The following is a 27,176-nucleotide window of genomic DNA, read 5'->3' on the forward strand; positions in this document are numbered from 1 at the left end:
TGGCGGTTCCATTTTTAAATGAAAAACTACAAACAAACCCACAAGGCAGCAAAAGTCTAAGCAGCATTATGTGCTCCCCTCGGGAGGACCCTACCGATACACAGGAATAGGGGGGGACGGGCCGGGACAGAAACAAAGTGGGCATGATGACACAGAATCAAGGTAACAAGCAGACTAGGAAGACTGGGCCGCTGCCAAGTCAGGCGTTAGTGGCGGGGTACAAATCCCGCCACGATAGGAGTTCCAGGGGCCCCACACTTTCACCCATTTCCCAGGCTTACCTCTCGCCACATACACTACCTTCTCCCGAAACATACACCAATCCATGTTGTCCTTCCATACCGAAACCGTTGGTGACCTCTGGGAGCCCCACAATTGTGCTATGTCACGCTTGGCCACCATATATCCCAGTGTCACCCACCACGTTTGCGGCACCGTGTAATCAGTCGGTTCCCACACATTCAACAGACATCTCCTAGCCTCGGGAAACAGCGTCACATGCGTGACCGCTTGCAACACCGCATGTACACCACGCCAGAATCGCGCCACCTCCGGGCATTCCCACAGAGTATGGAAGAAGGTCCCTAACAAACCACACCCACGCTTACACATCCCATCCATGGCATATCCCATACGCATCAGACCCGGCCCCGTAACGTATACCCTGTGGAGTATTTTGAGCTGGACGAAACGAAGGCGGGCCGGTATGGCCACCTCCTTCGGGGAGGCCACCGCAAATACCCAGTCCTCGTCATCCAGCTCCAATCCATCGGCAACCCATGCCTCACGAAGGCCAGTCAGCAGTCCCGAGCGATCGTTGATGAGCTTTTTGTAAATCAATGAGATAGAGTGCTAGACGGGCATGTACCGGATGGCACTATCTTCCAGAGGGGAGCACTCCGGGATGGACGCCACATCCGGGAATACAGAACACAGCGCGTGACGAACCTGTATATACCGGAAGTACTCCCTGTCCTGCAACTGGAATTCCGTCTGCAGCACATCAAACGTTTTAAATCCCCCCCTCGTCCAGAGATCGCCCACCCTGCTGATGCCAATCGTGTCCCACTTATCAAAGCCTTTCGTGGTCCACAAGCAGCCCAATCGCTCAGATGCATACAAGGGCATCGCCCGGGTCAACCTATCCTTCCACCCCATCGCCAAGTTTGCCACGTGCCACACCCGTACCGCGACCCGAGTAGGACCCGTCAAACGTGCGTCGAGCGATCTAGAGTAGAGCGCACGATTGTAGTCGCCACCCGGCAACAACAATTTGTCCATTTCAAAAGCCGGGTTAAGGGCGGGCCCATAAAGCCCGTGGTTTATCGCAGCCAGCTGGGAGGCCCAATAATACCGTTTGATGTCTGGGAGGGCCACCCCCCGTCATACCACGGGAGCGTCAGCTTCGCGAGGGCGATACGCGGCCTCCCATCCCAAAACAGTTGGCGCTGCAGACCCTCCACCTCCCGAAAGTAGCGAGCCAGGACGACGACCATCGTGTTCTGTAGGGCGTATAAGAAACGTGGCAATGACATCATCTTAAACAGTGCCGCACGGCCGAGTGGCGAGAGCGGCAAGCGCCTCCAACGCGCCACATCCTCCTTCAGGCGTTGGAGGGGGGGGGGAGCAGGTTCCGTTTATATCGGGCCGCAGAGTCCAGGGTAATAAAGATACCCAGATACTTAAATCCCTGCGGAGCAACCTGGATAGGACAACCCCGCGGAAGGATAGGAGCCTCCCCTGAGAGGACATATACACAGGATTTAGCCCAGTTGATGACTAGGCCGGAGTTGCGGCCAAATGAACACAATACATCCACTAACACAATCAATGATTCACGCGGGGAAGCAAGGTACAAAAGAATATCGTCCGCGTAAAGGGAGACGCGATCCTCATACTCAGGAGTCCATCGGAGACCACGAATCGAAGGGTGCCACCGCAGCCACTCCGCCAGGGGCTCCAAGGCGAGCGCAAAGAGGAGCGGCGACAGCGGGCAGCCCTGCCGCGTGCCCCTGCCCAATTCAAAAGGAGCCGATACTCTACCATTCACCACCACCTGCGCCAGCGGTCCGGAATACAACAATTTCACCCAGCCAATAAATCCCGGGCAAAACACAAACTTCGCCAGCGTCGCCCAGATATACGGCCACTCGAGCGTGTCGAACGCCATAGTGGCGTCCAATGACGCCAAAATGGCTGGCTCACGTATGAACGGGACCCTCGCGAGCACCCCATGCAGACGCCGCAGGTTAAGCGCTGTGTTGCGATGAGGGATAAAGCCGGACTGGTCCTGATGGATCAGATCGCACACCACGCTGACCAGCCGATTAGCCAGCACCTCGGCCAGAATTTTCGGCTCCGCATTCAACAACGAAATTGGCCTGTAAGACGTGACCCGATCCCGCGGCCTCCCCTCCTTATGAATAACCACAATAGTGGCAAGACGCTGGTCCAGCGGGAGGGAACCCGCCGAACGGGCCGCGAGGAACATATCACGGAGATGCGGAGCCAGTGTATCCGGCCGCAATTTGTACAATTCGATGGGAAGGCCATTAGGACCCATGGCCTTGCCAGAGGCGACCGAACGTATGGCGAGGGCAATCTCCTCAGATGTCGGAGCCGCGTCCATCAACAATTTATCCTCCTCTGAAAGGGAAGGCAGCGCAATATCTTTAAGCAGGTCATGGGAATCCTCTTCCGGGCGGGAAGATACCGGGGAATACACCCCGCGAAAATACTCAGCGAAGCAGTCAACAATTTCCTCCGGCTCAGTGACACACACACCATCCAGTCTCTCAACCGACGGGACAACTCGACTCGCTCTCTCCTTTTTATCCAGCCACGCAATCAGTTTACCAGCCTTCTCACCCATATCATACAGTCGCCCCTGTTGCTCTCTACTCAGGCCCCTGGCCGCCTCTGTGACTAGGGCCTTGTAGTCCGCTTGTTTGAGTCTGAGAGCATGCAGTTTGTCGTCTGTGACACCACAATCCAGATCACCCTCCAACTCAGTTATCTCAGATTCGATACGGGTCACCTCCTCCCGCTCGCGCCTCCTGGAATGGGAAATGAGGGATAGGGCCTCCCCCCGGATTACCGTCTTGAACGCCTCCCACAGAGAAACAGCAGACGACACAGATCCCACATTATCTCCAAAATATTGCTCAAGGGATTTAACCAAATCTGCGCGAATTGTGGGGTTACGCAGGTACCAGGGGTTGATCGGGACCACCCTCCCCTCCCCCCTCGGGACAATATCGAAGTGCAACAAGAGCGGGGAGTGGTCGGAAATACCCCGAGCTAGATGCCGCACCTCCCCAACCCTCCCCGCCTGTGCTGCTGGCATCAGCACATAGTCAAGCCTCGAAAGACTGCCATGAGCCCCGGAATGAAAGGTGTATTGTACCTGCGTAGGGTGTTTCAGCCGCCAACAATCCACCAGTCCCAGGGTATCCAAGAGGCCAGACAACCAAGCTTGGGCGCGGGGGAGGTCCCTGGGTGGGTGACGATCCTCAGTTCCGGAAATTACAGCGTTAAAATCCCCCCAACCACTAGAGTCCCCTCCGGCAGTCCAAGAAGAAGGTGCCCCAAATCCGCGAAAGTAGTCGTCTGCAACCCCGGCGGGACATAAAAAGAAACCAAAACAATCACTCTACCCTCCAATCTACCCACTAGAGCCGTATACCGTCCCCGATCATCATGGAGCACCTCATCAACCTCCAACGGGAGCGAGGTATTAACCATAATGCCCACACCCCTCGAACCAGAGGTGAAGCCCGAGTGGGCTACAAGGCGATAGCCCCGCCTGTTCATGGCACGAAAGGAATTACCAATAAGGTGTGTTTCCTGCAGAAATACAATATCAGGCGAAATCCGTTTTAAGAACTGCAGGACCACCCCCCGTTTTATCCTGTCCCCCAGTCCATTAACATTCCAGGACAGAAGTCTCAGTCCCCTACCCCCCATCACAGCCAACACCGATCAGTCTCCCCCCAGAGAGCACTTTAGATATAGCACAACAATACTTCTGCCTTGTGGTACAAACAAACAATACCCAACCCCAACCCAACATCCCAAACAAAACTCCCCCTCCCTGCACCCCTGCATGAGCCCAGACAGCCCCCCCCAACTTGCAGTGTGCCTGTCGCCCCTGTGTGAACTAAACTACAAAGACCCCCTAGAGGAGGAAAGAGAACCCCCTCGAGACACAGCACAACCTCCAATGGAGGGGGGACGAGAAACAACAGTCAAGAAACCCTGAGCTTGGCCGAAAAGTGGCATCATCAGGAATGAGCCCCAGTGTCAATAGCTCATACACGGTCCGGTGGGCACACTCCTCCCGCTGCCCCCATCCCATCCCGATCATGTCCCCCAGACAAAGTGTCCAACCAATCCCCGGCCGTCTCAGGGCGGTCAAAAAAGTGAGTGCGACCATCAGACTCCACACGCAGCCTGGCCGGGAAAAGCATTGCGTATTTTAAGTTCATATCTCGAAGCCGCCGCTTGACGCCCATGAAACTCAGTCTCTGCTTCTGGACCGCCTGCGTGAAATCAGGATAAAAGTTCACTTCCATGTTCTCCAGCTTAAGCGGCCCCCGCAGTCTGGAAGCTTGTAAAATCGCATCCCTGTCCCGAAAGTTGAAGATACGGGCAATAAGAGGCCCTGGGGGAGCTCCGACCTTCGGCTTGCCGCCAGGAACTCTATGGGCCCTTTCCACCGCAAAGAATTTACTCAGTCCTCGAGGCTGGAGATGAGTAGAAATCAGATCCTCCACAAAGAGATCCGCCGCCGAATCCTCCAGTCCCTCAGGCACTCCGATAATGCGAACGTTATTCCTCCGGGCCCTGCTCTCGGAGTCCTCCAGTCGCCGATCCGTGAGCGCACTGGCCTGCCGGAGCCGGCGCACCTCCGTCTGGAGGGCCGCCACCTCAGTCGTGAGGCCCGACACGGTATGGGCCAAAGAGTCAACCCGGTCATTTGTCTTGGATAGATCTGCTCTAACGAGGTTGACATCGATGAGGACCGCGTCGAGTTTGTGCGCCAGGGTGTCGAATTGTTGACCCACCGAGGTCTTCATCTCAGCTATGGCGCCCATGACGTCCTGCAAAGTCAGATCCGTCGGCAAATCCGGAGCATCCGGAGGGCACTCGGAAGACTTATGCGACCCGCCGGGAGAACCTTTTGGTAGGGTGTAGCGATCCATAATGTTGACTTGAAGTGCGGCGCCACGCCGGGTCGATTTGGCCTTCAGCCGATCTCCATCCTGCTTCGTGGCCATCGTCTTGTATCTCGCACCCCCACGAGTCATGCAGCGGAGAACGAGCAATCGAGGCCAAGGAACCCGGAGGTCACCTCAGGAAGGCAGAGCAGGTCCCCGCAGGCAGGCAGGATCCCCCAGCGAGGCAACCACCACACAAAGAAACGCCGTGATCCCACTCGCGATGACGGCAAGGGGACTCAAAAGCGAAAGTGAAAGTGTGGGGTACGCGGCTCGCCAGGCTCGTCCCGCCGTTGTTATTCACTTCTCCACTGGATCACCCCCAAACTCAAGTCCGGGGTCAGGAGAGGAGCAGGCCGCAAACTTCAGTCGACGCTCATCACGGCACCCGGGGTCCGATTCAAAAAAGGAAAACGGGTACCACCTCGGCTCAGGTTCACCGACACAGTCCCCTCAACCAATTCAGGATGAAGACAGGATAAACGTAGGAGGTTGCGGAGGTCCTCGGGAGCCTCGCACCTACGCGGCCATCTTGGTTGCGCGCTAGGCTCCTCCTCGGCGTCTTCATTTTTGATGATAACCCTGGCCTTTACCAGCTTTTAAATATGGAGAGCAAATCGGTAACAGCAGGACTTTGGAAGCTGTATTTTACAGAGGCAAGATGGCGTCTGACTAGCGGCAGTCGAGAACGCTCCCGATGCCAAAAAGCTGAATGAAGCGTAAAATGGTGTATTAAGGCTACATACCCCATGGAAGTAGCCCTCAGCGAAGGCGATTTCGTGTCTGCGGCCGAGGGGCTGATTTATGGACTCTTAGCAGCGGCAGCAACGGTGCTTGCAGAGTTGCGAGATTGGAGAGCCGGGCTGAGAGTCAGGTTGATTCCGGGCGGAGCAGACAGCGGAGCCAGCGTAGTGAGCAGAGTCAGCGAAGCCGATAGTGGTGAGAGAGACGGAGCGGCTGCTACTGCTGTTGGAGCCAGGGGGGCAAGCAGAGCAGCGAAAAATCGTCAGTGCAGCTCACGGAGTCTATCCCCTGGAGAGGAGCTCGCAGGCAGACCTAACGGCAGGGACACTGTGTGCATATCGGCGCTTCGTCTGAGCAACCCAAGATCAGCCAGCGGCACTCCTAGTAGCACTCCCAGGATGGCGCCAAAAGTAACGCGAGGGGGAAAAGGAAGAACTCCGGATGTGGAGCAGACGAATACTAAACAGCCGGCACCCCAGGAGGACCTAGAGAAAGCCAAGGCTACCGAGGACATCGAAAACGCTGAGAACACCCCAGGTGAGTGGGGGTGCAACAAATACGGGGGCTTGGAGCAACACCAGGGGAAGGAAGGTTGGGGTGCCAGGTTCAGGGACCCTGACAAGTACTGTTCATATGGCTAATGTTGTGAACCCTGGGGGTAATATAGGCGGCACCAAACCCATCACGGGGTATTTCTCCCCTGTCAGCCAAGATACTATAGCTAACATAGCTAACTTAGCTAATACAGCTAATGTAATTGACAAAACTGCCCCGGCCCTGGAAAAGAGAAGAGGGGAAAAAAAATGCGGCCACCCGCAAAGGTAAAGCGAACACACAGGAGAATCCACGGAGGGTTCCCGAGGCACAGGATATCAACTCTGAGACACAATGGGGAGAGATTATGGATACCCGGGAAGTCGAAGAAGAGCACGAAAAGGGTAGTACAGAGCTGGATCCAGTGGCTCTTGTAGGTCAGTCACAGGGTCGAGGAGGCCCCCCTGGAGTCGAAGTAGCAGGATCAGAAATAACTAGTTTGGAGAGTACAACAGGCATAACAAGCACAGAATCACTACTAACTGAGACTTTGATTCAGGAGATCGCCACAAGTAGCGGCCCCAGCGGCATGGATGACAACCTAGATGCAGCTGACAATTTTTTTCCAGTTACTGATGGGTCTGAAGACACTCCATCCGAGCTAGAAGGAAGTGATGAGGAGATCTCTACAGACGCCAATCTTGGTCTTAGTTCAGGGAGCAGCAGAGTCTCTTAAAGAAAGGGACATAGCCATCAGAAGAAAGAGGCTTTCAAGACGACAAAGAGACACACAGTCACAGGAAAAAGCGTCAAGTGGGTAAAGGCGAGGCAGCGGAGGCGACAATGCAACAAATCTAAAATGGGATTACTCAGCCACTCAGGGGATCTATCCGGAGCCGCTGATGCAGGGGGGTGCCGGAGGACCAGAAACTGAAGCTCCTCCTCTGCAGCGGATATTAAACTTGATAAAACATCTGCAAGAGGCAACGAAGATTGAGGGGAGGAAAAACCGGGTTGTAACCAGGAACTTACAAAGTTCAATCAAAAAAATTGCCAAAGTTTGCTCAGACACAAAAACGAGGGTGTCCCATCTAGAGGACCGTACTAGCACCCTGGAAGATCAACAAGTAAAAGACACAGCCAAGGTGAAAGGGCACGAGCAGCAGCTTTCCGACATTCAATGGAAATTGGAAGATTTAGAGAACCGCCAACGGCGGAATAATCTTAGAGTTCTGGGTATTGAAGAAGGAAAGGAAGGGGACGATGTGAGTTTATGTTCTGAAGCTGTTGAAAGGGGCCTTTCCAGAATGGAGCCATTGGGACTGGGAGAGGGAAGTCCAAAGAGTGCATCGATTTCCAATGATAATGAAGAAGAAAGCGATACAGGCTCAGGGAGGAATTCAGAGACCACAGAGACCACGAGCTATATTGATATTTTTTGGAAACTTATTAAGGGAGGAAGTGTATGCCAAAGCCCGTCCCAATTCTAAGCGCTCGTTCGACGGCCAGTCCTTCTTTACAACCCCAGATTACAGTCATACAACAGTGGAAAGGAGATGGATTGAGAGAGTTGCTAGATCTATGCCACCAAATGGGATTGCAGGTTTATTTGATTAATCCTGCCAGGTTGAAGATTATATATAAAAACACGGTCAGAGTATTCACCTCTGAAGTACAAGCAAAGGCGCATATGGACACATTAAAAAAGGCCAGCACTACTGTATGAAACAGGTTAAATAAGAAACATTATGGGCATCCTGGTTATGTAGATGTATGCAGATAGGGCTATGCACATGGACACTGGTGATGGGGGGGAAAGGTGTCAGCACAGTGGGCCTTGGAGACTGTACGAAGAGGGGGAAAGAACATGTTGTAGAGCTGACCAGTTATAAAGTGTGGGGGGGGGGGGAAGGAAAAAAGTGGGGGAGGTGGGGTACAATAACAGAAGATATTGACGATACTGCGGTATAGTGCACCAGAACAAAAAAGAAGTTAAAGGATTTAAGGCTTAGGGAGGCTGACGGTCAGACTCCATCACAGAGACCTTTGGTCTGCTTGCCTCAGTAGGCGGGGGGGGGGGGCTACCATAAGGGGGGGGTCCCTGTAGAAAGGGTGGGAACGGGGGGGGGGGGGATCCAGGGGGAGAAAAGAGAAAATGACATCATCAAGAAATTATACAGGAGGGGAAAGGAGGAAAGTAAGTGGGAAAAGGGGGGAAAAAAAAAAAAACACAAAACTTTATGCGGATAGTCACAATTAATATAAGTGGTTTGAAGGATGCTAAAAAAATGGAGAGAGCTGAAAGAGTATTTAAGGACAACACACGCTGATATCGTATGCATACAGGAGACCCATATTGAGATATCTCGCAAATTCTTGCTAGAACAGTTAGGCTATCCGCTTTTAATATGTACAACGCAAGGGTCTAGGACACAGGGGGTGGCTGTATTAGCACAGGGCGGGATGGTGACAGTAAAAAAACAGAAGGCAGATCCCTATGGCCGATGGGTCATAATAGAACGCAAGGTGCAAGATCTTGGCTTCACACTCGGCTCTATCTACGCTCCAATAGTTGAGGATTCAGAGGTTCTAGATCATATCAACGCACAAATGACAAACTGGCCTATGTCTATTAGTTTGCGGAGACTTGAACATTAACGGTTTGCATGGTCTGTGGAAAAATGATCCGGCTAGGTTCACAGGTCGAAAAAAGAAAAGCCATAGGGCATTAATACAGATGATGCAGGATAATGGGCTGATTGACATATGGGAACAGCAAAATACTGGGGGAGGGGGGAGCACCTATTACTCTGCACCACACAAATCCTTAGCTAGACTGGACTACTTTCTGATATCACCAGCGCTGATATCGATTTCTAAGGTTAGAAAATTACCGCGAGTGGTGTCAGATCATAGTCCTCTGGTACTAGATATTGCTATCTCAAATCAACAAAAAGAGAGATGTAGCTGGACCTTTGAGAGAGCCCTGCTACTTGATCCTAAGTATGTTACTCAGATGGATAGCTGGCTAAAGGAATATTTAAAGGTAAAAGGATCTGCTTCCCCTAGAATAGTTTGGGATGCTATGAAGGCTGGTATAAGGGGGGAGACTATCAGCTTTTCGTTAAAACGAAATAAGCTAGAGAAAGAGGAAATGGAGGGCAAGCAGAGATCAGTTGCCGCTATCGAAGAGGAATTAAAGCAATTGAGGCCAAACAAGAGGTTGCAGGAATATTACAAAGGGTGGCTATAAGCAAAGGTAGCTGTGGGCGAGCTTCTTGCAGTCAAAGCGGCAGGAAAATATATGGCGTGGAAACAGGACCAATATGAGTTTAGTGAGCAGATAGGGCGTATTTTAGCTATCAGGACTCGACAGGCGGCCACTAAAGGGGAAATTTCACAGGTCAATTCTGCGGCAGGGATTATAGCAACAACGCCGAGGGGGATATGCTCTATTTTCCAAGAGTTTCATCAGAACTTATATAATCCTGAAAGTGGCGCTGTAGGTGGTGAAATAGAGAGTTATTTAGAGAGTGCGCAAGTAGAGAAATTGACAATGGAGGATAGAGCGGAGTTGGAATCTAATTTCTCGCTAGAAGAGCTACGGGCAGCAATTAAAGATTTACTGGGAAAGCGGTGGGTCCCGATCTTATACCGCTTGAATTTTATAAAAAATTCCTCCATAGCATAGAAGAGGATTTCTATCAGCTAATGGTTGCTACGCAAAAAGAGGGGCGACACCTCCCGAGTCTTGGGGGGAGGCAACTATGGTGGTATTTTTAAAAAAGAATAAAATTTTAACCGATCCTGGGTCCTTTAGACCTATAAGCTTGATGAACAGTAATACTAAGGTTTATTCTAAGATACTAGCTAATCGCCTCAGTGCTGTCATAGGTAAAATCATCTCTCCCCGACAGCATGGGTTTATCCCAGGTAGGGGTACAGCAGACCATATCAGAAGAGTGTGTGCATTGTTTGACGGGACGGCAACCTCACGAGACCCTATGGCTTTAATCTGGTTAGATGCTGAAAAAGCGTTTGATAGGGTCTCGTGGGGCTTCCTCTGGGCGGCTTTAGGGAAGGCAAACATAGGAGACGTCTGTATCGGGGCTTTGAGAGCTTTATATAAGAACCCCACGATAAGATTAAGGATTATGGGAGAGCAGAGTGGGATAATAAAGATTGGACATGGCACTAGGCAAGGGTGCCCCTGCTCCCCGCTACTCTTCGCCTTTTACATAGATGCTTTTATAAGAAAGAGAGCTAAATGAAAACATTCTGCCCGTCGCTTTGAATGGATTTGAAACAAAAATTTTAGGGTACGCCGACGACCTAGCCATAACATCTACGGATCCGGCAGCAGCACTGTTAGAAATAGAAAGGGATGCAATGGTCTATGGGGCGCTTTCGGGGTATAAATTAAACCAGAGCAAAACTCAAATAGTAATTAATAAAAAGGTAACGATGGTGGATCAAAGAATAACAGACTCAGCTATTTACTTAGGGATAACAATAACTTCTGATCTTTCAAAGGTAGTGGAAATGAATTTGGGGCTGGTAATCAAAAAGGCTAAAGGGGATTTAGTCAGATTAAACAATCTGCACTCAACAATAATAAGTAGATGCAATTTAATAAAAATGATATTTTTGCCTAAAGTGCTATATCTGTTTCGCACTATTCCGCTAAAATTTAATAACTGGTTTAGCGAAATAGAAGGACTCACGAATCGCTTCATATGGGCTAAAGGCAAAACGCGGCGAGCACTGAAATTTCTGTCGCTACCGAGAGCGAGGGGGCCTTGCGGCACCTGATTATAGGGTTTATTACTGGGCGACTGTCTTGCAATATAACAGAGGGCTAGTGGGTGGAAGTATGGAGGATCAGTGGAGAGTGAGAAAGTGTCCCTAATATATACGAGTTATTGATTAAGGTCTCTAATAAGTGGCTTCTCTCGTTTAATGAAGGTAGCTATTATAAAAAAATCAAGTTTAAGACTCTGGGTGTGGCAATGGCAGTATGGTCAACTGTTAAGAAGAAAACGAAAATGGGGAGGATGAATTATTACACCCCGTTATTGAATAATCAGCTGTTGCCAGAGGTATTCCATGATCAAGTTATGAAGAGGTGGGATATGATGGGGGTAAAAATGATAGGTGACCTTATGGGTATAACGGGTCTCATAACATTCGATCAAGCACAGCAGTTATATAGCTTAGATCGCAGGGATTTTTTCAAATACCTGCAAATAAGATCAGTTTTGTTAAAAAAAACAGGGAGGGGATACCAATTATAAGAGTGGAAATTATGGAATCCTTAAGGGTTAAGAAGGGCTGTTCAATATCCCAGGTATACGGGGAATTGATCAGGTATAAGGAGGACGATTGCGGAAAGGTTATTGAAAAATGGAACACTAAACTGAATTTATCTGGTAACGAGGTTGAAAAGGCATTTAAGCTATTAAACTCCGTGCTAAGAGTAGCCACCTTACAAGTCCAGCAATATAAGACTATGTACGAGCTCTATTACACGCCACATAGAATTGCTCAATGGGGTGGAACAACGTGAGTGGTTTGCCCCAGATGTCAGGCAACACAGGCGGATACTATACATATGTTTGCTGCATGCCCCGCCTTGGATTTATTTAAGAACTCAATAGAGCAATTTTTGGATAAAGCACTTGGGATCAAAATTAGTATAACTAATGAAGTTATGGTTTTGGGGGTAACCAGGGACGGTGTAGAAATACCCCAATGAGTTTATATATATATAGCGATGACTAAGTCGACTATGCGTCGCAATAATGTGGAAAGACCCTAATCCGCCAACATTTCAACAATGGTTATCACGGTTATTAGCTGTATATGTATTAGAAAAAGCGCTGTATGATAAAAAAGGATGGAAGACAAAGCAAATGGGGAAACTGATATGGGCCCCTATTGCCTATTGGAAAGCTAGACTTGAAAATGATTAACCTAATGAAATTTTCTTTTCTGCTTGGGGGCAATTGGTTAGCCTGGCTGGTGGTTATCAGTTTAGGGTCTAACTAGGTCTTGTTTTGGTACATTTTCTTCTTCCACCTTTGATGGATTCTGTTGTATAATTGGCTTGATGAAACTGTATAACGAAATGCATTACTAAACGTTATTCTCGATGAATAAAAAAAATTAAAAAAAGAATGCGGCTGAAGGCACGTTTGTGCAAAATGTTAAATTTACCCTTAAACATTGGAAATTTCAATACGGTGTGGAGTTTCATAATAAAAACCGTAGTTGTAAAAAAAAAAATGCAGGATTAAACTCTTCCTTAAGCATGGAGGAACTGCAAGGAGCACTGGGTGGAAGTGTGTCTACAACAAGAACCCTACCTTATGCATCTCTACATTAGGGTATATGGACCACCCTATGGAGGAACTCATGGTAGGAGTCGTCGAGCGGAGAAGGCTTAGGACAGACAAAATAAAGACAGTGGTGGCTGCAAGGTCAGCTTGCTTGCAACGCACATACCCACAGCTACTGGCCAGGTAATCATTCTTGGAGAGGGCAGTCAGCATATTGCAGACAGACAGCAGATGAGCATGTATTTGGCTGTGCTTTTGCCTGTTGATTAATGCATATTGAAAGCCTCGTCTTCCATATGACATTGTACTTTTTTCAGAGTGGGGTCTTTGACCAAACGGTCCTGGATAAAGTGCTTGTTATATTATGGCATTTCAATTAAAAAAATATTGTAGTTGTGAAAGTTAACTGTACACTCAGCTTACATCTAGGCGTTATTTTAAAACATTTTATCATGAGGCTGGAATGCCGAATGAGCTCTGGCAGAGGCCGAATGAGCACCAGTAGATGTTCAGCATCTGCGAGTCAACACTAATGTACCATATCGACTATATGGCGCTGCCAGTCATGTTTTCAACTCCGTTAATTAAGCGAGGGTTAGATGTCCACTCAGCTCTGGTAGTGTTAAGAAATTGCATTTAGAATGATTTCAGACTTTATACCAATGCACTTTGATTAAATGCTGCCAGGCCTTTTCGTTTTTAAAAAAAAATTAACTATTCATCTCATCATTGAAAGTGTTAATGAAGCTATGCTCTATTAACTTAGCAAGGGGAAGATGTCCATTCAGCTCTGGTAGTATCCGTTGTCAAAATCTTTATTCCAAGTGTTAATGAAGTTGTATGACGCGACAATGTTGCCAACAGTATATTTTTTTTTACTGTAACAGTGAAGGTCATTGTGTCTTGTACATTATATTTTTAAAAAGCTTATTTATCTGCGTTTTTATTGTTGTATGAACAGATGGATTATTAAAAACCATTACAATAAATCTTGATGACAGATAAATTGAACATTTCCCAGTCTCGAACTGCAGAGAAGGCCCCAGAAGGGGGATGCCCCAAATAGGACAGAAGTCTTGCTCGATCAGTACACGACATATCTGGCCAAAAAGGTGACAATTGTTTTACGCAGTGTAGAGGATCCGAGCAGGCCCGGCAACACCACAAGACGACAACCTGGAGCTTGGTGACAACAAGTCTGAACCAGACAGGTGAGGGTGGGTGAGACAACAGAACCGATCCTCATGCACATTACCAGCAATAGGTGGAGTCACTATACCTCATGAATGGAAACCTTTGAAAAAAAAACAAGCTGCACACGTTCGAGCCCAACCCTAGATGGTAGTATGCATAGCACTACAGCTACACATGCTACTAACACAAATGCAGGTTATCGATCAAATTAATTGTGTTTAGGAAATATTTACTAAAACTACAGCAAAGGTAGGAGACAGCATAAGTCTAATCTAATGCTGAACATGCCATCAACTGCAGCTTCCTCTATATTTCACCAGTTACTGGGACCTTGCCCAACACTTCAGTTCCAGTGATTAGCACAATCGGATTAAGATTCCCATTGAAGTTACCTGACCGCCTCCTTGGAGGCCTTTGATTCTCATCATTCACTGGCAACTGACTTTGTGCAGCTGGTGGTTGAACTGTGTCTAATACAATAAAAAAGAAAGTGTTAGTACTTCAAATATTAACTTGTAATGAACAAAAACATTTGTTTAGTCCACGCTCAATTAAACTTTTAAGAGTGCAAGTCTAATATTAGATCTAATACACATGTCAAATTCAATAGTTAAAGCTTTTGCCTTGCATAACTCAGCAATTGGGCATCGCAGGCACACGCCCCCACACTTCACAAAAGAACAGAATAGCAGCAATGAAAATGTTCAGAATGAGGTTACACCACCTGCATGAGTCTGCAAAAAAGATAAGACTATTATACCATGGCTAGAGGAGGAGTCATGTAAATTAGCATAGCCTGCACAAGATTACTACAATTAGCTCCCTATGAATTACTTCAGTGCTTAATGTCCCACATTGACTGAAGCAAGAACTTAGATTACATTACCCTATGTTGGCAGAAGGTTCCTCTTTACTCTTTGAGAGATTTATTTAACTTGTCTATGAAGATTCGGTTTACTTAGCCTTGTGCTAACTCAGAAGTAGAAGTCTAAGTTAGTTTTACCCATTTTTAGCTACTTTGATTTTATCGTACATTAAATTACTACAGTCACATTTAATACAGGATATCTGGTTATTTCTGTTAAATAGGAGAATCTGCCTGCGTTACAATACAGAGGCTTACTCTGGACTAATCTACAAGGTACAACAAAAAAGACTGAGAACTCTACTTTTTATTGTAAAAGATGGCTCAGATGCACCTTATCTAAAGATCGGGAACTACCCAGGGTTCCTAGTAGCAAGCAACACCAACCTTGCAAGAGCATCTTTTAATTTAAGAGTAGAGTTAAAGATGATGAATTCTGCACATTAAAAATGCAGACCACCAATTACTCTGTTACACTACAGGAGATATTTCACTGTGCATTAGAAAACAAACTGATAACCAATTACTTTAATCTTCATGGAAGGGATTACTTCAATTAGTTTGGTTTATTTCCCGCTGATAATTTAACCCTGCATTGGGTTACATGGTGTCTGTTCCACTTCATCTTGCATTGCACCCTAGAAATAGCAGGTTTGAATAACTAAGGTTTTAGGAGAAGGTGACCAGGATTACTTTTGCCCTGCACTTATTCAATTTTTAATGAAAACATTCCAATTAACCTGTACAAGATTTAATACCAGTGTACCAAACCTGTAAGAGATTACTAAAGAACAGACTACTCTAACCTACATTGGATTACAAAGCTGGACTGAGCAACCTGCACGACTATTGGAGAGGTCATGTTGCTTTGACTTGTATTATGTTAAATATTACAGATTGCTCAGACTAAAGGACATCTGAGATTGCAAGGTGCATTACATAACAAAAGACCACCAGTTACTCATTACAGGAGTGTGCTTCAATTACTTCACCTTGCACTACAAAACAGATGGCTTTAAATACTTCAGCCCATGTGGAATGAACACCAATCACTTGCCATTTACTTAACCACAGAGCCTGTAATTAGGACCAAGTCATTTTACACACAATTCGATCCATAATTAATTTGCCCTTTGAGATATAAAAGATTGCTTAACTTTGCATAACATTGCAGAGGTAGATTACTCAATGCCTTCCATTACTGGCGACTCGTGTTGCTTTACCCTGGATCTCATACTGAGAGGTTTCACTTCATATGTAATGTTATTTGCTTTTACCCATACTGAATTGCAGGAACTTAATTTTGTATTTATGATTCGACAGGTCTGTTTTACACTTAATATCATTTGAAAGCATTACGCCGTTTGAGTGTGCCTTAAACAGCTCAGGAACAGCACTGCCAGTACAACATGCAGAAATACAGATAACTACTAACTGCTCCATACCAACAGCTGTGTTCACTCAGAGGTACAAATCAACCGAAAGCCAATATAGAGATCACACTAACCCCAGAAAAACTTGGAAGCTAGAATTCATTTTCAAGGCAAGAATTTCATGCCACTAAACCTTTCCCTGCCAAAAATGGTTAATCACATTTAATGACATCCTAAATAAATATTCGCAACACACTTTGCTTATACATGAATGTTCCAATGCATCCGAAAGTATATTTAAAGTTGGTAACTTGATTGACTATAGGAAGAAACGGATACTAAATTTGTATTAATATCAGCACTACAGCACAATTCATTCAATGTAGGGGATCAAAGTAAAGCACCCTGCCGTCACTGCCCGCATATTTCACCAACACCAAGACGCACCTTGAACCAGTACCGTCAGCCTGCACTATTAGTTCATACTTACCTATCAGCTGGGTTTGCCGGTTGCTGCGAGGATTTCCTACAGGACCCTTTCCCACAGGTTGTAGTCTTTTCTGGTTGTCCAATGGGCCAGTCTGCACAGCCTGCTCCACCATTGGACTTTTGCGTACAGGGACAGAGGGAAATCCCGCTCCTATGGAAAACCAAATTAGAGCAGGCTGACCAATGCAGAAGACTAACCCAAGCCATGCAAGTGGATGCACATCTGAATTACCAACAGCCTGACCTGCTTCATCATGTCCTAGTTTATGCAGTCTATGTAAATGCACTCAGCACATCAACACAACATAAGTAGGATTGATCCTTTTAGTTGGAGGTAGAAGATTGTTGATTCATGCTTCCTGAAGTCAGTAATCGGACATGACTTCCTAAAGCGTTGGGGGATGAAACAAGTCTTGCCAAAAATCACTGAACAAAGCAGTAACCTATAACATTACTTCTCACTGTATTGGCAAGTGAGCAGACAAATCCATGAGTGTATAGCACAAAGGATTTGTGAACAACCCAAAATAAGTTCACATGTGGATATCTTCAAGACCCAATTTTTCCAAATTTGAAACAGGGTAATCCAACATTGTGACTTCATATTCCTTCAGGGGCCTTGCAAGAGCTAACTTAAGATTTAATGCTTTGCTGCTTATGTTGCCAATATGTAAGCTGTCAAACAGACTCATGCAGGTTACTCCAGACTGACAGTAATTGTTCAAAGAAATGTAAGTGGGTGCTCCAGTTAAGACTCTCCAGCAACATGCAACCATTACAATTGTTACACTGTGGTTGTGCAGCCAAATACCTGCTTAATTTGATTGACTGTTCGTTAAAGCCTAATGGGCAATCCATTAGGAATTGTTTGCGCGGGTTATACAACTAAACAGGCAGGGAAACATTCGTTAATGACCGTAACCGCTGACCAAGTAGAAGAAACAGGGACTATGAACCAGGTATCCATTAGAACAAAGTCAGATTCTGAAGGCAGTAATGAAGGGTAGCACTGGTTACAATCAATAAGCAGCAGAATAATAGGCAGTAATCACTTTACCAGTGATGTGATAACATCCTAGACAGGGCAAGCTCATAGACTTTCATAAAGACATTACTTTTCCAAATTTCGCTAGGATTGTTTTTTGTTTAGCTAGGTAATATAAATTGAGATGGCACATCAAAAACTTCACCCAGCAGAAATTTTTGAGATGCAATGCCATGCACTGAAGTACACACCAGAGCTTTGAGGAGCAGATGGTATCACAGGAGACTAAGCAACCAGTTACTACAAATACTGTCAATCTCAAAGCAACTTTAAAAAGCAAACTCGAAAATTTAGCAAAGACATGCGTTCCTCCCCAAACATGGGATTCCTGAACTGCCATTACCCTTCACTGGGGGAGGACGAGGTTCTGGTGGGACTTCCCGCTCTGTCACCACAGGCTGCGGAGACGGGGAGGAGCTAGAGCTCGACGCAGCTGCAGACGCCACTGGGCTTACCAATTTCTCTAAAATTAAATACAAGGAGGAAGAGACAAGTAGACTGGTGTAAAACAAGGTTGAGAGGGAAAGACAACTCTGCCTCTTTGGACTCCGAGGAAGAGCAAGCAGGAGCACTGTGCTTTAGAACTTCCCAAACTGTCAGCCAAGTAGCAGTGCCCTCACAGCAGATGGACTCCTCTGTATTGCCTTCGGGTCCAAGTTAAGGTTGTTGAACCCAGATGAGAGAACAAATTGAGCACTGATTAACCTTCGAAACTTCCCATTGAATACTTAACCTAGGCAGCTGTTGCACTTCTACAAATGCAAGATTTTTTTTTGTGTACAGCGAACAGTGTGATTAACATTAGCGAAATAACTGAAAACCATCATGCACAGTACTGTGGCCTATACTTGCAGCAGAGTTTCAAAATAAATACACTGAGCTTCAGCATTTGAAAGTCCTAAAAACGAACATACTTCGTCATTAAAAGAATACTGCGGTTAAGTGAAAAACGTATTGCAACCACTGGAGTTTTAGTGTGCAATGCTACTTTTACAGTGAAAAAGTGGCTATCACCAAGATTGGATCACTTTAGCATTTACTTACCTACACCGAGAGAGGCTGCATATTGCTGACTCAGCAAAGAGCTAGCAGCAAGTTGGCCATAAGATGGCATAGCTCGGTACGGGCTGTATGGCATGGAGGGCTGGTAGGACTGGGTGGAGCTGGAGCCCAAGGAGGACTACAAGAAAACGTTTACAAAAGACTTGGTTACAGACCATATGTTGGAGGAGAAACGTTAAGACATCCATCATCTGTTAAGCAAGCTGGCATCATTGTACAGGCCACACGCGCACAACAACTTGCAGGCACGGGAGTACAAAATGTGCTACAATGCACACTGTTCATAGCTAGATATAGAGCGGCCAAGAGTGGCATCAGTATTCAGAACAGACCACTACAAAACAGAATGCTGGCTATTCCCATACTAGCGGCAACCTACAGCTACATCCCTAATGGTGCATACCAACACCCACACCCTTATGGCACAACAAAAATCAATATATCCAACAGCCACGCTTTAATTGTAACGGGTAATTTCATTATACAGAAGTCTTTAATACTAAATGTAGAGAATGCACTGTGAAAGACAGTATAAACAGGAATTCCCCTCTGTGTACCTACTGTGGGATAACCCACTGCTTTTCAAGCCAGGCTCATTATGTTGGAACGGAAGGCGGTGGAGACAGTACTGCATTTAATAAAACATAAAACATTACCACAAGTGCAAGAAAGATGTATGAAAAAGTTTTAACATATTTGATGCTTCTGCTTTGCAACATACAAGGGAAAAATGGATACAATTAACCCCTTCGCCGCGGCAGGAATTCCGCCGCGGCGCTGGGGGGGTTTGGGGGCAGTTGCGGTGCCGCCGTGCTCGTGACGGAACCACTCCGTCATGAGTCACGGGTGAGCTGTGCACATGACGGAGTGGTTCCGTCACGTCTCCGCCCACTGCGCTAATCGCCCGCACAGGCAGGGAATTAGCGCCGCGTGGGCGGAGCGGCCGCCAACGGCCGCAGCATGACGGAACCACTCCGTCATCAGCACAGCGCTCCCGTGGCTCATGACGGAGTGGTTCCGTCATGAGCACGGAACGGGTTAAACCAAACTAAAGGTACAGTGCCAATATGGGAGACACCTCCAAGGCAAGGCACGATTAGATATAAAAAGTACTACCCAGAAAAGTACCAGTGGCTTAGTTTAAAGAATTTTATCCATCACTGTTTCAGCAAGTTGCTGTAATGGCAGTTATCAGACACTAAAGCAGGATACATTTATTGCTCTTTTTGCCTTATGGAAAAGCTTATGCCCAATACAGCATCACAGTTTTAGTAGCGAGGGCAAGCCAATTGATCAAAGCTGTTGGGCTGAACTGGTTTAGAAACGTTAGGATAAAGGCAGTGGGCCCAACCAAGGGGCAGATTTACAAGTTCTGGCGCATCTCTGCAAATCAGCAGGGATGCGCCAGAAAAGATGCGACACGCAATTCCCTCCCTGCGCCGCCACAAATGCGTCGCATTTACAATGCGGTGCACCGTGGTGCAAGGCTAGGGCGATGCATGTCGCATCCTGTGGCGTAAGGGCAGCGAATTGCTGGAGTCGTGTCCAAGCGCAACGCGGCTCCAGCAATGCTCAGGGGCGCCCTATGCCCAACATGCTGCGTCACTCCTTACGCCTACTTCAAGCAGGTGCAGGGTTTTCACGCAGCAGGGATGTAAAAGTGACTCAGTGAAATCTTTTAGATTTCCCTGCGTCACTTTTACGAGGCGTTCCTGCGACGCAACGCCCACCCTGTGCCAGAACGCCCACATGAAACCTACGCAGGTTTCATGTGGCGCAGGGCTTTACAACGCGACGCATGGTTTACGCCTCTGTGGCATCACAGAAGTGACGCAACGGTGGCGTAAGTGAGGCGCATGGGGCATTTAAATCTGCCCCCTAGTAACTGAAAAGCATATGAAATAGACAGGCATGTAAAGGTGGATTGTTTTTATTCTGTAAGAAAGTCTATAGAGAAACATAGCTCTACATGGGATTTTACAAACTGGGGTAGGCAAAGGTTTTAGTGTCGATTATGCCCCTCTGAAACGGTTTGGGACAGTATAGTTGTACTCAGTCATCTCCATCAGGAATAAATAGGATTATTCTTTTTGTTGGCACTTGTAATTGTATTACTGTATGTCCGATGGTTGCCTTGCGGAAAATCTTTTGCTCAATACAGCAGGCCTGAGATAGTGTGGTGGTAAGCCAGTGATAAAAGCTATAGGCAAATTGGTTCATTGGAAAAAGTTAATCAGTTGCCATATGTACGGTTTGTTATAAAGTGTTATTACCAAAGTAGTCAAATGCATGTTAAAACCAATAGGACTTCAACGGTGGGACTGTTATTGAACCATTTTACAGCCTACAGACCAGTCTTACACAGGATCTCAGATGACCTTAGCAGGCAAGGGTTTTAGCTTCGCTATACCCCTTTGACGAAACCTTGGGGTAGAGGATTTTTGCCTGGTTATATTTTAGTGCAGATATTAGTCACATGGTCTGACAGGATCTTCTAAACAAAACTCATTCCTACATATATACACCTGCATAAAGGGACATACACAAGCCCTCTGTGAATGATACGCATACAGGGCAGTGACAATCTGCTTCCATCCATTAGAGGATGGGACAAAAGATCAGCACACTTCAGGGCTCCACTGCCTTGTGAGTGACTGCATCGGTCAGTTGACATGCACATTTGGCATGTTCTCGTATATATGTCACCCTATCATTTATTTCCTTCTCCCTTTATTTCCATGTGTTGAAGCATACTACAGCTCCCCAGACAGAACCAACATGCTTCTTGTTGCTCATTTAATTGACAACGTGCTGCAATCCATGTGGCCACTGCCTCCAAGCGGGCTGACCATCATGAATGATATTGGCCATAGTCTATCGTTTTACCATTCCAAAAGGGCTAGCATGTGCTTCCTAAATGTGGTGGGTATGCTGTTATTCTAAAACACTACATACATTAAGCATAAGCCCCACTAGGTTTTTTCAACTTTTATTCTTTTAAAGTATCTTTCATACGTTATTGAGTTTGTATCTGTTCTACTGTGGTTGTTGAAGTGTGTTAAAGCGAAGTCAGCAAGTACACAGCTGGGTGTATGTATTGAGACTTACTGAGTGCCTCAACAAAGACTGCTGAAGAGACACTCACTAGTAAGCCAGATAGATGCATTGCTAGTGCTTGTTTTTATATTAAACTCATTTCAAAAGATTAGCTCAACCTCGCCACTCCCACAAAAACCCATAAAGCTCCCCCTTCAAAACCCAGGATCAGACACCTTGCACAACGTTACCCTTATGAGCAATAGGAGATGGGAGACTTTTCACTGGTGAGCCACCAACAAGCTTCCAGGATGGACGATTGTTGGGAAAAAAATCACCTTCTTTAAAGTAGTAACATGCTGTGCAAGTATGGCTTTTTGGGGGTATCTTAAGCCGGGTTAAGCGTTCTAGAATCTTGCAAACAGGCTGTGAAAACTGCAAAGTTCCCACCACCCATCAAGAGGAGAATGCCTGCATCCCAATAAGAAAACCTCAGAACCTGGAGCATTTAGGCATAGGGAAATTGTATTTTAGTGTGCGCATGTTCAGAAGGTCCACTCAAAATCGGGAGGGTAAAATTGTTTTCAAGTTCAGTTTTCGAAACCGTTATTAAGGGCTATAAAGGAGCAGTCTACCCACACAATTCTACGTGCAAGATCAGCCGCAGCAAGGCAGTTCTGACTTTCGGATTTCCAAGATCAACAGCAATCCCAGGTCCCATGCTCAGTAGGACTGTCACTCAGCACCTCCCACCTCTGCATGCATATACAATCTGTCCTGCATACGGCAGATTGCAACACCACACTTGCAATCAAACCCCTCTCCCCGGTCCCCCGCAAGGGGGGGGGGGGGGGAGGGGGAGGGGGAGAGGGAAGGCTACCCATCTAATGTTTAATGTGGGACATCGAGTACCATCAACAGGGACAATAAAATAGCTTGAGTCATGTCCTTACTACCATGATTTCGATTGAAGTTTAAGCGTGACTAGCAGTATCCAGTTTTAAAACACACACCTGTGTTCCCATATCTAGCAAAATAGATAATACTGCTTAATTAACACGAGTCCATTACTGAAGAACAGGCTCCTCCAGTGGCAGAAAATTGTTCCCAACTGGCCATTTCTCAGCACATACCTGGACAATAGCAGGATCCTGAGGCAGAGCATGCTGGGCTTTCGGAGGTTCACACACAGTAATGTCCTTAATATCGCTTCCACGGAAGATTATATATTCATAGATCTCTTCTCTTGGGGGAGCAGGTCTATCTGTAGGACGATCTTCAGTGCCAAAAGACCTCACTTGAAAGAAAAATCCATAAGGAAAATTAACAGGACCATCTACTATATTTTAAATATCAATTTACAAATTGCCGCCAATTAATGTCGCTCCCGTGCCTACATATGGCAAGTGACGGAAGACTGGTATAAGTAACAATGCAAGCTTCGGAGCATCAGATATGCATTAAAAATAAGTCTGCGCAGCTGTAAGGCCACCAGTTTGTTACCCACTTTCTGCATAAGTGCAGTTCTGCACTCAAGACGCTGCTTAAAGTACAGCATGGCTTGCAGGTGTAGTCTTGCAGTCCTATACGAGCACTCTGAAGGGGTGGGTAAACTGTAGCATGTCCTCCCTCCATAACATGATGGAATCTGGAAGAGTTAAGACACCAGCCAGGATAAAGGCGGTCCAACGTGCAGCTGTGCGCCAGCGGGCAGGTACAGCAATGCAGAGACAGCAAGTCCACCAATTGACCACTGACTGCGTAGTAAGCCTGCAGAGCAATTGTTAGGTTTATGAATGCTTTCAATAATTAGAGGTTCGGGTTATTTCTGCATGTCTGCAAATGTCCTACCATGAACAGACTTGGAGATTATCTACTTAAACTTCGAGAGGAGATTTGCGATCCTCCAAGTAGTAGTTTAGTATAACTTTATCCCTGAAGCACAGGGCCATTAAATGATGAAAAGCAGATGCAGGGTCTTGGGTGTAGTAAAGCAGAGGGACAGTGAGGTGGTGACCCGCACAGCCACCACTGACTGCAGGCTTAATCTGGCCTACCTCGCTTCTACTTTGTCAGAGCAGATGGGTCAGCTGCAACCAACCGCTTTGTACCCTTCTGCTGCTTCATTAGTGCATGCAGCGGCTCACAACGGGGTGCAGCTATATTTAGTAAAAACTGTGCAAAACTTTAACTGCATCAATCTACGTAAACTGAGGGACATTCATCTCAAAACTAAACACTGAAATTCAAAGTTGGAATGGAAAAAAAAAATGTCAAAGGTTTAAAAAAATAGGCTGCACTTGTCTAAACTGTATAAACATATATACTATGTGTCATATTCAACAATCCCAGTACAATACAAACAGTAAATAAGTTGTTAAAGTCAGACTTGAGAGTGTAGTCTTTGGTTTTTCATACTTTGGATCTTGTGTTTTACCTTGGAAACATAAGGGCCACGCAGTACGCAAAACTATCCCAAATACAGCTTGAGAGCATGGGGCTGACAAGATGCCAGATACATTTAGATTCAGTGCAGCCGCAAAATCAATAAGCACTGGCAAAGCCATTAGGGTGTACCTTTAGGAACCGATCGGCTTTGCAGTTTGCTTTCGGCAGTGATGTGCAGCATAGAAAGGGCACGACAATGCAACCTCCAGAACATGAACCGAAGAAAGGCTGCTGCACTACCCCCACTGCTAAAGTCTTATTTAACTGTAGCTAAGGGGCATCAGTAACAAACCTCTCAAACGAACTTGCACTAAAAAAAACATCTTTAACTGTCTCAAAATATTAGTGGAAAACAGCAATTGCTCGCAGCTTCAGGGATTTCACATTTGTTAGTGCTGAACGGAAAGGTCATTTTGGAGGTCAGGACACCGGGTAGAGACACTAGATTTTACTGCGTTTACCTTATAGAAATACATCACATACCCCTCGAGGCCCCGTGAATACATACAAAAGTCATGACAAATTAGAATCGACTGCTGCTTCAGCTATTTTCTAAGTAGGGCGGGGCATGATGAGAGTTTGTTAACTCATCAGATCTGGAAAATCTGTCGCTTTCAAATTCTGGAAGCCAACTATAACTGTTTACGTAACGAACCTTCAAGAGTTTTTTGCACCTTTAACCTTTAAGGATGCTCGATACCTATTGTTCTCAGAGAATAGTTCTTTTTACTTGGCATCTTTCAAGGTATTTACTGTTCTTACAATCTCCGGAACCAAAGTAAAGCTGGGGTGGGTGACTGGAGATGTTCAGTACTTGGCCCCAGGTTCTGAATGAAGTGGCAGCTCATTCCAGAGACAAGGGGTCAATTAGAGGCTTCAGAAAGCCCTCAATAGGTGGCAGTTCTGATGATAAATACTGGCTGCGTGCTTGTATTGGTGCAGTGCGCTATGCTATTGATACTGCTAGGAATACAACTAGCATCCTGGATGAGCACTGGGAGCTGGAGAATCAAATGCTCCTATTCCAGTCTATAGCTATTCAGAGAAGCCAGCAAAGGCAGCATTCTATGCTGCCAGCTTCTAATGTCCCACCCGTGTGCTGTGGCTGTAGGAGCAGGCTCTTGCTTTAAAGACCGGTTGATGAGCATTGAAAAAGCCAACAAATCTCGAGTTTGACAATGCCTTTTGGTGAACCTGTACAGCGCAGAATAACCAAGCCAAAACATGGAAATAAAAAAATTAAGTAGGTCCTAGCCACAGGCTGGCTGATGTCACAGGAGAGGGCACTTGTCACTATGTGGGCACATCACCACACAGGCACACAAAATGACAAGTGTTTTTTTTGTAATTTACCAAAATGAATTGACAAGTTAAAAAAAAAACTGAACAAAACTAAAGGTGGAGGCTGGTAGCAGTTTACTCCACACATTAAAAGAGGCTATGGATGTGGTCGGCATACTTCTTTCCTGGGCTGTCGCCAGGTAGAGGTTTGGTTACTTGCCCAGCAGTGGCGGGTAATTTTTCCCTATGGAACAGACAGATTGAGAAAAATCTGTCCCTGTATCCTTTTTTGTTGTATCACTTACACTGATTTAGCAGCAGCATCATAGGTCCTGACGAAAGCCTCGCCTACTTATAGGTTTTTGGCTGAAACATGTTGACCATCACGTTCTATCTCACCGTTGCGGTTTAAATCCATACCGCTGGTGCACAGTTTTTTAATCCTGGCAAGGGGTATATCTAAATAAAATATAATTTTTACGCTCTTTAGCTAGTTTTAACCTCACCATCCTCACATTTATTTTCTTTGCGCTGCACCCTCATTCACACAGCTGTCTCCTCATATGTGGATTTAGAATATCCTACCAGCTATTCAAAACATCCCCGAGCTCCTCTCTCTGGGGGCTACAACCCCCTCAGAGGAACTAGGTTTTTCCTCTGGGAGGAGAATCCCATATGATGAAGCATGTCACCTCTGGTGAGTGAGGATTTCGTCCTAAAAGGGAAATGCCCACAGTTAGTTCTGTGGTGCATAGTCATTGGTTTTGTATCGATAATTTATATTATTTTGTTCACAAACTATCTAGTAGTGGTTTACCACACTTTGATCGTTGCAATAGACCCAAGGATTTAGTATTGTTTAGTAGTAAATGGATAACCAAAGAAACAAAACCACTAACAGGAAGAGGAAATTTTGGGGGAGAGCGGGTTGAAAACCACATGAGCAAGACGGAGGCATAGGAGGGAGAGCTGGAAGATGCAAGCACTCTTGGAGTGCATAACTAGAAAGAAACAAGCATTTGCAATGCAATAGTTCTTGCCTTTGGAACCTTAAGGATTTAGTAATGCAGCATATTGTGTGGCCCCGGACCTTTCAGAGTGCAGAGTTGCTGATGAGCAAGCGGTGTCCTGTGATTTTGGTCAAATTATGTAAAATACAAGCAGCGATCTCGGAGGGGTGGTGTGAGCGGGGTGAAGGGGTAGGGAAAGACTACACAGGGCGAACAGGCTCCCCACGACAAAGAAACAAGATGCAATGGTGAAAATGAAAGTGGTGAGGGAGTGGAGTGTTGGAAAGAATGCATGCAATGAGACGAACAGCATTTTAGCTTATAAATGACTCCATCTGGCAACATTTATTAAACAATTATTTGCAATGCAATCGGTCTCACCTTTGGGACGTTATATGTATTTAGCTATGTAGCACATTCGCCTGGGTGCTGAAACATCTACTGTTCTTTAACAAAAATGGAAAGTAAGCACCAAACTGCGTGACACGCCAGGTATGGGAACACATGGAGAGAAATATTGCCTTTCAGCGGGAAATTG

The 27,176-nt window shown here is 46.3% G+C and overlaps 1 protein-coding gene across 2 annotated transcripts in view; it reads right to left on the reverse strand.

The window, feature by feature from the left end:
- LSM14B (LSM family member 14B) overlaps positions 1–27,176 on the reverse strand; it is a 62,956-nt gene that overhangs the window by 18,234 nt on the left and 17,546 nt on the right. The window contains exons 2-6 of one of the 2 annotated variants that reach the window (XM_085619779.1): positions 23,033–23,196; positions 18,846–18,981; positions 18,145–18,264; positions 16,758–16,907; positions 14,422–14,499 (exon numbers count right to left, since the gene is read on the reverse strand). In XM_085619779.1, the coding sequence (XP_085475905.1) occupies positions 14,422–14,499; positions 16,758–16,907; positions 18,145–18,264; positions 18,846–18,981; positions 23,033–23,196 (648 nt within the window). The remainder of the gene's footprint in view (positions 1–14,421; positions 14,500–16,757; positions 16,908–18,144; positions 18,265–18,845; positions 18,982–23,032; positions 23,197–27,176) is intronic. The other variant, XM_085619780.1, reaches the window with a different exon arrangement.

Source organism: Triturus cristatus, chromosome 7 (genome assembly GCF_964204655.1).
Source record: "Triturus cristatus chromosome 7, aTriCri1.1, whole genome shotgun sequence".
In the NCBI taxonomy this organism is placed as follows: Eukaryota; Metazoa; Chordata; class Amphibia; order Caudata; family Salamandridae; genus Triturus; species Triturus cristatus.